At 33.7% G+C, this 11,552-nt stretch overlaps 1 protein-coding gene across 2 annotated transcripts; it reads left to right on the plus strand.

The window, feature by feature from the left end:
• Positions 1-8,774: 8,774 nt before the first annotated feature.
• Positions 8,775-11,317, plus strand: LOC114758299 (probable ribosome biogenesis protein RLP24). 2 transcript variants are annotated; one of them, XM_028947331.1, is made up of 5 exons: positions 8,775-8,869; positions 9,547-9,671; positions 10,188-10,301; positions 10,390-10,526; positions 10,911-11,317. In XM_028947331.1, exons 2-5 carry the CDS (start codon positions 9,591-9,593, stop codon positions 11,083-11,085), a joined length of 507 nt encoding a protein of 168 aa, XP_028803164.1. In that variant the 5' UTR covers positions 8,775-8,869; positions 9,547-9,590; the 3' UTR covers positions 11,086-11,317. The 2 variants fall into 2 exon arrangements, with proteins under 2 accessions (XP_028803164.1, XP_028803165.1); XM_028947332.1 differs by lacking the exon at positions 8,775-8,869 and adding an exon at positions 9,396-9,416.
• Positions 11,318-11,552: the final 235 nt, after the last annotated feature.

An 11,552-nucleotide genomic window follows, 5' to 3' on the forward strand; every position in this document is an offset into this window, starting at 1 on the left:
GTGTAGTTCTGCACCATTCTCTGTTTTCTTCCTCTTCCTTGAACAGTTTTTTGAAGAAGGTGTTCATTAAATTGCCTGTTTCTTCTTTTCCCTCCACCCATTCTCCTTGATCATTTTTCAGCATGCTGATTCTGTTTCTTCTTCTTTTGATATTGGTCTTTGTGTGATAGAACCTTGTATTACGGTCCCCATCATTAAGCCACTTCATTCTTGCTTTTTGGAACCATAGTGTTTCTTCCCTTTCTAGGATTTTTTCCAACTCCCCTTTCAGTCTGTCTTCCAGTTTTTCTAGGTGTGGCCACTGTTGGGTTTGTAATTTTTTCTGTATTCCTGCTATTCTTCCCATAAGTTCCCTCTTTTGTTTTGCAACATGCCCAAAGGTAGTTTCATTCCAGCTTATCAACTTGGTTTCTAGCTCTTCAAGTTCTTTCCAGATATTTCGTTCTCCCCTCCAGTTTCCTTTCAACCAGTTTTTGAAGTTTTTGTGTTGCATCCACATTGCTTCAAATCTGAAAGGTCTCCTTTCTTTATTCCCTTTTTCTATGTGCAAGCAAATAAGCAGTGGGTGATGATTTGATTGAAGTCTTGGACCCACCTTGACAGAGGCTTCACTGAAACAATTTCTCCAAGCTACGTTGCCCAGGGCCCTGTCCAATCTTTTATACATTCTGTTGCCATGCGCCGTGATGGGTCCCCTCCAAGTAAACCTGGGCCCTTTTGATCCTAAATCCAGTCATCTGCATTTGTCAATTCTTTTACAAAATCTGACACATTTGCTGACGTTGACCCCATCTCCTCCTCTTTGTTCTTCACTGCTTGCTATGTCATTAAAATCTCCTACCAGCATCCATGGTCCTTGACATTTTTCTGCAATTGTTTCTAAGCAGGCCCATAGTTCGCGCCTCTCCCACTCTCTTGGGCTTGCATATACTGCTGTGAACCACCACCTGCAGCTCCCCAATCCATTAACTTCACAGTGAATGAATTGCTTGTTGCACTCTAGCATCGTGACGTCAGGATGGCCGAGTGGTCTAAGGTGCCAGACTCAAGTTCTAGTCCTCGTGAGAGGGCGTGGGTTTAAATCCCACTTCTGTAATTTTTTAAAAAATGAATTGATACTTTCACTAAGTTGTGTGCTTTTCATATCAAAAGTCATTAAAGTATTTGGATAAAAACAAAATCGTAGTTTTAAAAGTATTTTTACGATATACGAAGTAAATATATGGAGAAGTTTGTTTCAATTTGCAGAAAAATACTTTTCAAAAGCACTTTTTGTAGTTACCGAACACCTCCTAAATCCTTCATATAACTTGCTGCTTAGTTTTCTCAACTTGTAAACAAACAGCAATCATAGATTATTCGGTCCATTGTGTTTCGATAATAATGATTTTTAAGATTCTTTGGACATTATTTTTTTTAATTAAAATGATATTTGCACCAATTAAATTTATCTGAAACATGAGTATTTTTCATTAAGCTCCTAAGACGTTTTCCAACCTATTTTTGTTAGTATGGAATGAGCGCTTGTTATGCTTTACATTTAGCATATCTCTTTGAAGACTCATATCATTATGGCATCTTGTGTAGTAAATAAAGTAAATGACATTTTTTTTGATGTGCTTCTAAACAAATTTCAAAAATAGCATCAAATATTTACTACTTATTTGTAATGATAGAAATCTGAAAAAAATGACAAGCCGCCTATTTTCATGGTTTGTAGAGTATATTGTATCAAATGAAATTTCACCTTTAAAACAAGGGTAATCTATCAACATACATGCATTAACCCAAAATATATTAGTATTTGTTCTTCTCGAATCCATTTAGTAAGCATGAAAAGATGAAAGATTTCCTCCTAGTTGCTGGAAGCAACAAATTAGATACTTAAGTTCACCGTAGACCATTTCTCAATGTCTTTTTGAACAATTAGATAACTCTTTACGTCCTATTTGATATATTCCAAATTAGCCCTTCCTTTATGTATTTACTCATTAAATTAAAATAAGCTTTTTAGTTAATCTTAGCAACATTCAAGATATATGCTCAGGTTTTTTGGTAATTTCCTTTGTAATGTTATCATGAGAACTTTTCTTCAAGCTTCAAAGGATAATTATGGTCTAAACAAAATTTATTAACAGTATCTTTCATTCACTTTTTTAACTATTATTCTGCTTCACCCCTTCTTCTTATCTTCTATTGTGGTTTTCTCATTTTAAGATCTCTTTTATAAAACTTTTTAACTCCCTCCTTCGGATATGTAACATATATTAGAATCATCCTTTTTGCCCCTCTTAACATTTTGTTTTCTAATAATAATAAAGGCTGAAAAATGAACAACTCACCTTTTTTCTTAACAGACAGTAATAATGCCTACTCTGCACATAAGCAATAATTTAAAATAATAAACAACTTGAATGATATAAAGCAGCGAACAAAAACCGGGGGGGAAATGCTTGGCATGCAGAAAACTTTTTCAAAACGATTATTAGTATTGCTGGTATTGATCAATACCGCTAAGCTGTTTCCAATATATTAACTTTTTTAACAAAAAAAGGATGAATGATTAACACCAGCAAGCTTTTTTCCCCTCAGATATATCAAAAACATAACAAAGAAATAAAGATGTAGATGAATATCAATTGTGATCAAGGTACCAAAATAGTTTCTTGACCCATGTATATAAATCTTGCTATGATTGAAAATGCCGTCTTCATCAATGTCTGATCAAACTAGGGATCAAACTTCAAAGCTTTCTCTCCCCTCTTCCCTCATTTTTATTGCGCTGAGTTCCAGCACTTCTGGATATAAAAGATAAGCTTGTTATAGTTATAGCATGCGCATTTTGCGAATTTGAAAAAGATTACATTAAGGAGAAATTCTTAATACTCCTAGTCCACCACCCCATCTATGGTCTGACCAGTAAAATAGTGACAACTCAAATGGCTTTTATCCTATTGTGTCAACCTACATGTCACTTCTATCATTATTATTTTAATGATTTTTAAAAATACGTGCTCTTAATTCTTTCTTTCTCTTATGTGTCAGCGTCACTTTACTCTTGTCAAAACTCATCATCTCCCCCTCCCCCTCCCTCTCTTTCAACGAACCCTAGGCCCCCACCTCCCCCCACCCCCCCCCCCCCCCCAAAAAAAAACCTCCTTCCCCTCCATCGCTCTCTCACATTTATATTCCTTTATCATCAAATAAATTTAATTTCTTTAAAAAATTAATAAATTTAAAGTTGATTTACATATTATGAAAAAAAAATCAAAAGCATATAATATGAATAAAAATATATGAAAATAAATATGCATGTATAAAAAAGAATTAAGAACATATATCATGAATGAAAAAAGTAGACGTAAACATTGTTATGGTGGAAAAAGTCAAGAACATATATTTATGAATAGAAGGCATGAAAAAAATTGAGAGCACGCACACCCTGAATGGATGAAAATGATTAGACTTCAATGTTGATATTGTACAAAAAAAAAAAAGAACATATGTCGTGAATGAAAGGCATGAATTGAAAAAGAAATTGAAAAAATAGAATTAAATATAGATATTATGAAAAAATATAATATTTTATTTATTTCTTATTTAGCTTTTCTTTTCGACAAGAACTTTAAGTTTATTTGATGATGAAGGAAAATAAATGTGAGAGACTGACGGAGGGGAAGGAGGTGTGGTGCTGTTAATTGAAAGAGAGGGAGAGGGTTGATAAAAGTAAAGTAATGCTAATACATGACAGAGAGAAGGAATAGGAGCACGTATTTTTAAAAATAATTAATATAAAAGTGAGACTGTGAGAGAGTCGTGACATGCAGGCTAACATAGGGGATAACTGATCAGGGCATGATGGCGGTGGCACATTGGGAGTATGACATATTCTTTTAAGCCGTAGATGTAATTAACAGTGATGATTATTTTAAGGAAGATGATGATAAAGAGAAAAGATTCCATAAGGTCCTTTAGTCATGGGAGATTCGTGAAACCAAAATAAATATGGAAAAAATGACGAAAAATAATTTTTAGATTTTAAAAAGACAAAAAGTTATGATGATTATTTTTGTAATAATTTTGACATATTAAAATTGCTTATTTATTATTTTAAAATCTAGTAGCTATTTTTTTTGGCCATTTTCCGGGCGGTTGGTGGGCTCGTGAGCATGCGCATGCATTTGTGTTTGTTTGCTGCGGTCACCAATGAATTAGAAAGGTCTTCTTTGTTTACTTCATCTTTTCCATCATCCCCTTCGGTCCCTGGTTTGCTTTCTGCATCTTGAACGATCTTCTTTGTTTGATTCAGAAAGGGTATTCCCTACATGTTTATCCTCACTCTTCAAATTATTGATTTGGGAGCATATGTATGCTAACAGAAGAATTGGATTGCTGAACTTCATATTCATGATGTGTAAAATAGCCTCTCATGACTTGTTAGAGAACCTCCTGTTGAGTAGTCCATCAGGTAGCTTTGAGTTATAAAAGAACTCAAGAGCAAACATGCCCACCTGCTGCTACATTAGATATAATAATGGTGGTTTTCTTTCAAAAGAAAATCGCCGAGTTCTAAAAAAAAAAATGTAAACATTAAAAAATTCCACAACAAATGACGAGCATGTAATGACAATAAGTCCATGCTACTTGCTTATTATTGAAACTTTTTAGTAATTACTCTTATTCCTTAAAACCTCATAGTGATTTTTACATTTTTTCCCTAATCAGTTTCCGAGCTCCTTATAGTCATTTAATGAATTAATGAATGTCTGCATGATTTGTTTCAGAAGTATGGATCGCCATTTGTAATTTTGAAGTATTTATCGTTAAGCCATACTTTTGAGGATATGTTAACTGCCAATCATTGTGCCATATGACTCTGTGTTTATTTTTTTTCGCATTCAAGAAGTTTTTTTTTTTTGTCATTTTTTTTGAAAGGATTCAATGCTGAACCTTGATGGTTCATTGAATAGCCAAGCCATCGACCACACATAACTCAGAATAGAATGTATCAATTATTGTCAGGGTAGCGATTCTTGTGTTTGTTAATTAATTAGCATTTTAGCATTTTCCCAATACGCATTTTTAATCCGTTCTTGTGTCCATATGAAGTTTGGAATTTGGTGTGTAAATTGTTGAAACTTCTTTTTAGACAGCGAAGTTGTTGTGCACGCATTTTATCCGAGCATATCCAACATGTGTTTCAAGCGTCGAGTGAGAAATTTCTTTGACATACCAATAAGTTCATTGTTGCTTGGATGTGGAGGCGGGGATTGTGGTCATCAAATTTAGCACCTGTTAGGTGCTTATAAGCAATTTTTGATACTTACCTCGTATTGGAAATAATGGTTAAAAAATTACTTATACTGCCTGCAGTCCTTAATATAAAAATTTATTTGATTTTTATTTTGATCATAAATATAATACTTCATTTTATTTTATCTCTTATATTTATTTATTTTTTCACAAAATAGTTCTTATAATGATAGTAGTTCTATCTAATGTAGTTGATTAGTAAGGATATTTTAAGAAAGATAATACTTATTTATTATAAATAATTAATTTAACTAATTTTTTTTTAATTTAATCAACTTAGTCAACAAAGACCGGAGCGAGGTAGTATAAACTATTAGAAGAGTATGTAACTTGACTCTTAGAAGAGTAGGTCCTCTGTGTCCTTTTTTTTTTTTTTTCCCTTGGATATCTTCGTTGCAGCATACAAATTTATATGCTATAGTTTTATCATTGTTTTGCTTTGTACCCTTGTACTTTCTGGTTTCAAACCTAGTTGTAACATAATCATTCTAGAATATTCACACTTTTTCCAAACCTCCAAATTCTTTCTATTTTTTATTCTAACTTATCCTCTATTATGAAGTTCCTATTTGCAATAAAATAATTATATTTTTTAAAAAAATTCAAATTGAAAAACTATGATAAAATATAAGCATATATATGTGTGGGCGTAAAATTCCATCCACCAACCAAATGTGAATATTTTAATATGCAAAAAAAAAAACCAAAAAAACTATGATTTAGTGGGAGGTTTGATTTTTTTAAAAAAAACATCAAGTCTGAGATGATACGGAGGGAGAATACTGTAAAAAGAAATTTAAAATTACTTTATTCTAAACTTTGTTTGATAGTGACAATGCTAGATTTATAAATAATAATACATTTTTTAGGAATTCTTTATTTGAGATTTAGTCATTTTAAATTTCTTTTCGTGATAATCTTTTTTTTTTTTAAATCTCAGGACAGAAAACGAATACCATTAAACTCTATTCTTGATTCTTGATCTTAGGACAACACTTTTTCTTCGGTTTTTTTTTTTTATAAGTACCAACTATCCGATACCAGCAGAAGAAAAACCACAATTTCTAAACAATGTATCAGAAGCAGCCTATTTGGCAAACAGAATTGATTCAGCTAATACCACATTTATTTTGATGAAATCTATAGCAGACATGGAGAGATTCTATATGACAAACAATTCTTTTTCATTACTTTTATTATTAACGTTAATGGAAATAAAATCATTATTGGCCTACATTTCATAAATGCAGCAATTGTTGGTAGAAAACTGTGGTGTCAAACCCTTTATGGCTTAAGGGTCATGAATGCTCTTTTTATAAGTGGAAGATCGTATAATCAACATTTAGACATTTATACTCTCCATTTTTGCACTTAATAGAATGTTTAAAAAAAAATCCTTTCAAAGATGTTATTGATGATGATAGATTGTTAACTAGTAACAACTAGCAGGTCATAGTTTCACATATACTTGGAGAAGATATTGCTGTAAATAGACTAGCGAATTTCATAGGTTAGAAGAAAACTTTTGGCTTTTTTGATCACCTTCCCCCTCTTACTCAACAGGTGGAGGTTGATAAAAGATAAGTTCTTGTTCTCTTGTATTTTCTTACTTTGAGAATTATTATTCAATTTCATTAAAACAAAAATCACCTCACATTTATTTTTATTTTTAGAGGAAGGATAATTTCATTTCAGAATTCTTTAATGACGTACCAAACAAATGTTTTGTAGTCATCACTCCATTACATTTTTTTTATTATTACATTTCATTATAGTCCCGCCGATTCTGAAACTAAGCCGTTGTAAGGCTTGTGCTTGCATAAGACGTCTTTTAAAAAAAAATTGTTCTAAATTACACGGTGTCTAGTCAAAATATTGAATAATATTTTATTTTTATTACTATAATTATAACTGCCTTTTGCTTTGGTAGAGAAGATAGCATTTTTTTTAAACCTAAAAAGGCATTAGGATTTTGCATAAGGATTAATTACACAAAAAAGATTATTTTTCAATACGATTTTGTTTTATCATAATTTTTTTAAAAGGCAATATTATTTAAAGATAAAAAGAGACAGATAAAAAGGTTAGCCTGTTATTTGCTTTGGAAAGATTATTTGAGCAAAGCCTAAACAATCAGTAGATAGAGGTCGGCCTAACATAAAATAAAAGATAACAAAATAAGAAAAAAAGAGAAAAAAGAAACACAGTAGCCTTAACTGAAACTTAAGGAACCCAACATCCACAACAAACCAAGCAGCAGTTTACCTGTACAAACCTAAACCAAAGTCAGCCTAGCAAAATAGAATCCACACCAAACGTCTATCATGCACCAACATACTAGCTGCCTTATATAACCAGATTGGAAGTGTTGTTGATCAAGGATCTTCTGAAGGTGAAAGATTGTTCAGAACCTTAGAGGAAGCCAAAGCAAGGGGTATTGAAATGTTGTTGGGTATTATGATACACAAAGCATGTCACCCATAAAGAACTATTTTACCTCCACAAGACACATCAAAACCCGTACCAATGGAAGATGCTGATAACAAGAACACAACAAACAAAAAAATAAAACGACTCCAAAATATTAGACCGAAGCAGCACTACAAGATAGACCTCTAAGTGGCTGTTGATGAGCTTAAAGATCTCCGACATAACCATACACATGTGTGGAGCTTTTTGGCATAAGCTTCGCTAGAATCCTGAATATGATCATGAGGCTCATTGGGAGGACGCCTCCTTGTAAAGCAACCAGTTTTGCATTTATGACTTTCACCTTGATAAGCATGTCCGTTGCCAGAGTTGCTAAATCCCAAGCCAAGAGATTTTGTGACAAGCAGCCCAAACGCGGTGATGCTTATGTAAAGTCATATTGTCACTAGAAACCTGTGTCTGAGAGATACATGCCTTGAACATCAGTTCATGTAGCCATTTTAGAAGATAGTAGAACAAGCTGCAACATAAAGAGGAGAGAACCCCATCGTGACAATTTGACGAAGCTTGGCCTAACAAAGGAACATCATCGTGTATCACTTTAGAGCATCGAAGATTAATCTGGTTCTAGTCAAATCTTGCTTTCAGAGAAGGCACTGTTTGGGTTGTTTAGCTGAACCAGATATAATAATTCACCGAGCAGAAGCTTTTTTCCCACACGAATCAAGAATCAGAGAATGGAGAAGAACTATCATATTTTATTTGTTGACTTGAAGAGTTAAAGATCTCCAATATCAATATTAATTTTTTTAGTTATATTTTTAATTGCTAAAATGTTAGAAAATTAAAACATAATCTAATTTTTAAATTCTAAATATTTTAAACTTAAAATGATAGGGAGTAAAATTCAACCCACTTTAAATATAATAAAAAATATTTTAATTGAGAAATTCTATAATACGCTGCCGTTTAGTGCAAGGCTGCAGAATTCAACAGGCTACTGAAAGGCGCACCTTCCCCGAAATTCATTGGAAGCTAGCGTCTCCACACCCAGCCTCTTCCTACAGTCTCTACCGTACAAGGTCGTCGGCGCCGCTTTAATCTCGCCGTCGTCGAGAAGGAAGAGGTAATCTTCGGATGTCATCTCCTAATACAGTTCTGTCCTTCCCACTCTTTCGTAATACTCTGCAAAAAGGTTTTGAAACAGTTCTTGATGCAGCCATTTTGCCCCTAATTCGTTGTAGTTGATTTGATTTGTTGCCGAAAATCTGAGGTACAATATATAGATATATACGGATTATGTACAGAAGTAATTTGAATATCATTTGGCTCCTCCTTTTTTTTTTTTTTTTAACTGTTGAAAATCGGAAATACATACAGAAGCAATGTGATTTTGATATATAATCTATCTGTGAATTGCTTTAGTATTAGTACTTCGGAAAATTGCTTATATTTGGTTCAAGGAAGCAAACTATCTGTTGTTTTCAAAAAGTTTCAGTTTTTTTGGTTCAGTCTCCAATTGCATTTACAACATGTTTTTGGTCCAGACAACTGGAAAATAAAGGTGCAAAATTTTTGCAAGGAAAGTTTAAAAATTAAACCCGGCGAGCTGCCCACCCTGTTTAGCCCAATTGTATCCCTTTAGGACCGGTTTCACTGACATACTTGTCAGGGTGAGTGAACTTGTCCCCAGCCTGGCCCTTGTTTGCGGCTAATAGTTGTCATAAGTTGCTGATAGCAATTGATATATAAATGTGTTTTCTCTCTTTACCTTTTTTATGGCTTATTATTCTTGTATTTCAGATCGCTGTCATTCAGTAGAAGTGTTTCTCTAGTCTCGGGGCACAATGAGATTGGAGAAATGCTGGTTTTGCTCTTCGACCATGTACCCTGGACATGGAATTCAGTTTGTTCGTAATGATGCTAAGGTATACTTTTCACGTTCTCCTAATTTTATTTTAGATGTCTCTCGTGTATATCTACTCCTCCATTTGGTTTTAAAGGTATTGAAAGTTGTTTGAATTGACTGGTTTGTTGGATCAGTTGATTGTGGATGCTTATTTCAAATCGACTTTCTTAATAGATAGCTACTTTCTAAATTTGTAACCCTTTCAGCTTTGAGAAGCATGAGCATTTTTCCATTCACTTCTGGGCATAACGTGTACCTGGTTCCTCACTGAATACCAGGGCAAATTGGCTGTCTAATTGGTTCTCTTTGCAAATGCAAAAGACATGTTAGATTTATGTCTCCTGTTTGAATTGATTATGTTGATCACATACATGTGAAAAATGATGGTTGAGTCTGTATCAATAAAGTTAATAAGCCACAAGTCTTTACTAAATAAAGACCAAAAAAAAAAAAGGTGCCAACATAGGCTAAATTTACATAGCACATGTTGCTTCGGCATTGAGTTACTGACTAGCGGCTGCTTGTCCCTTCCCAGATTTTTCGATTTTGTCGATCTAAATGCCACAAGAACTTTAAAATGAAGAGGAATCCTCGTAAAGTAAAATGGACCAAGGCATATCGTCGATTGCATGGAAAGGATATGACACAGGTAAAACCTGCATGCTTTCCCAACTATCTTGTTGGCATATTATGTCTCTGGTTCCTAGAAACTTCAGCTCTATTATTTGTTTCCTTAGGATTCAACCTTCGAGTTTGAGAGAAAGCGGAACAGACCTGAAAGATATGATCGGAATCTGGCCGAAGATGTCCTCAAGGCTATTCCAAAGATTGATAAGATCAGAGTTAGCAGGGAGGAGAGACATCACAAGAATAGGTAAGTGCTTGATTTACTGTTATTTTATACTCCCCCTGGTTAAAAATATAAACATCAAGTAACTAAATTATGTAATTCAAAAGGTTGGTTAGAATTGGTTAAAAACAGTAAATATATGAAAGATGCAACTTATTTTCCTAAAACACTCTTTTATTTATGGACAGCATAAGTGGGAGAGAGAATGAGTGGAAAAAAGAAATGAGAGAGACATAATTAATTAGGGGTAAAAATACATTTAATGATTAGACAAATCCGAAATGAAGCTTTGGGGGGGGGGGACCAAACCCTTTCAAAGATTTGATTTTTATGTTTTGAACCATACAGAGTATTGAAGTGCTTTTGAACCTTTTCCTTTGGCTGACTTTCTTTTGGATTTTCTTATAGGATGAAAGGCAACAAGGCTAAGCTGCTCAAGGAGGCTGCAAGGGAGTTGGAGCAGGGCATCAATTTGGTCAAAGCTCCATCTGTGCTTCTACAGGATCCTTCTCTTACCTTACCAAAGATCAAAGTTCAAGTTTCACAACAGCAAGCTGAGGAAAACCGTCCAATGGAAGAGTGATTCTGAAAATACTGATTTTGTTTTCCTGTGTTCGATGGCATTCTCTTAATTTTGTCTTGTTCGTCTTTGAGGCTTGAAGTATGATTCAAATGTATCATTTTTGTTTATCATCGCTGCGGATGATATAATTTTGGTGCAAATAGTCTTGATAATATCTAGTCGGTTCTCTTGAACATAATGTTACTTGATATAGTTAACTATCATTGATCTATGGGTAAAAGTGTATTCCAAAGATGAAGTCTCCCCGTAGATGAAGGAATTTACTGCGTCATGACGGTAAGAAAATGTTTAGGCATATCTTACTCAATGACAATAAGATTGTTATAAAATTTAGGCATGCGCCTGACTTTTCCAAGCTCTGAAAGACATTGCATCATAGTTATCACTGATCACTCCTCTAATGGAGAAAGCTCACGAAAGTCCATGAGGATAAAACATTGTCTCCCCCACGGATGCAAGATTTCAAA

Source organism: Neltuma alba, unplaced genomic scaffold, assembly GCF_004799145.2.
Source record: "Neltuma alba isolate B1F8T4 unplaced genomic scaffold, ASM479914v2 tig00010684_pilon, whole genome shotgun sequence".
In the NCBI taxonomy this organism is placed as follows: domain Eukaryota; kingdom Viridiplantae; phylum Streptophyta; class Magnoliopsida; order Fabales; family Fabaceae; genus Neltuma; species Neltuma alba.

Bases quoted from the DNA above. Each gene is read 5' to 3' on its own strand.
- LOC114758299 (XM_028947331.1), top strand. From the start codon at position 9,591: ATGAGATTGGAGAAATGCTGGTTTTGCTCTTCGACCATGTACCCTGGA. The intron at 9,672-10,187 runs GTATACTTTTCA...GTCCCTTCCCAG, and splicing joins TTGTTCGTAATGATGCTAAG to ATTTTTCGATTTTGTCGATC. The intron at 10,527-10,910 runs GTAAGTGCTTGA...ATTTTCTTATAG, and splicing joins GAGAGACATCACAAGAATAG to GATGAAAGGCAACAAGGCTA.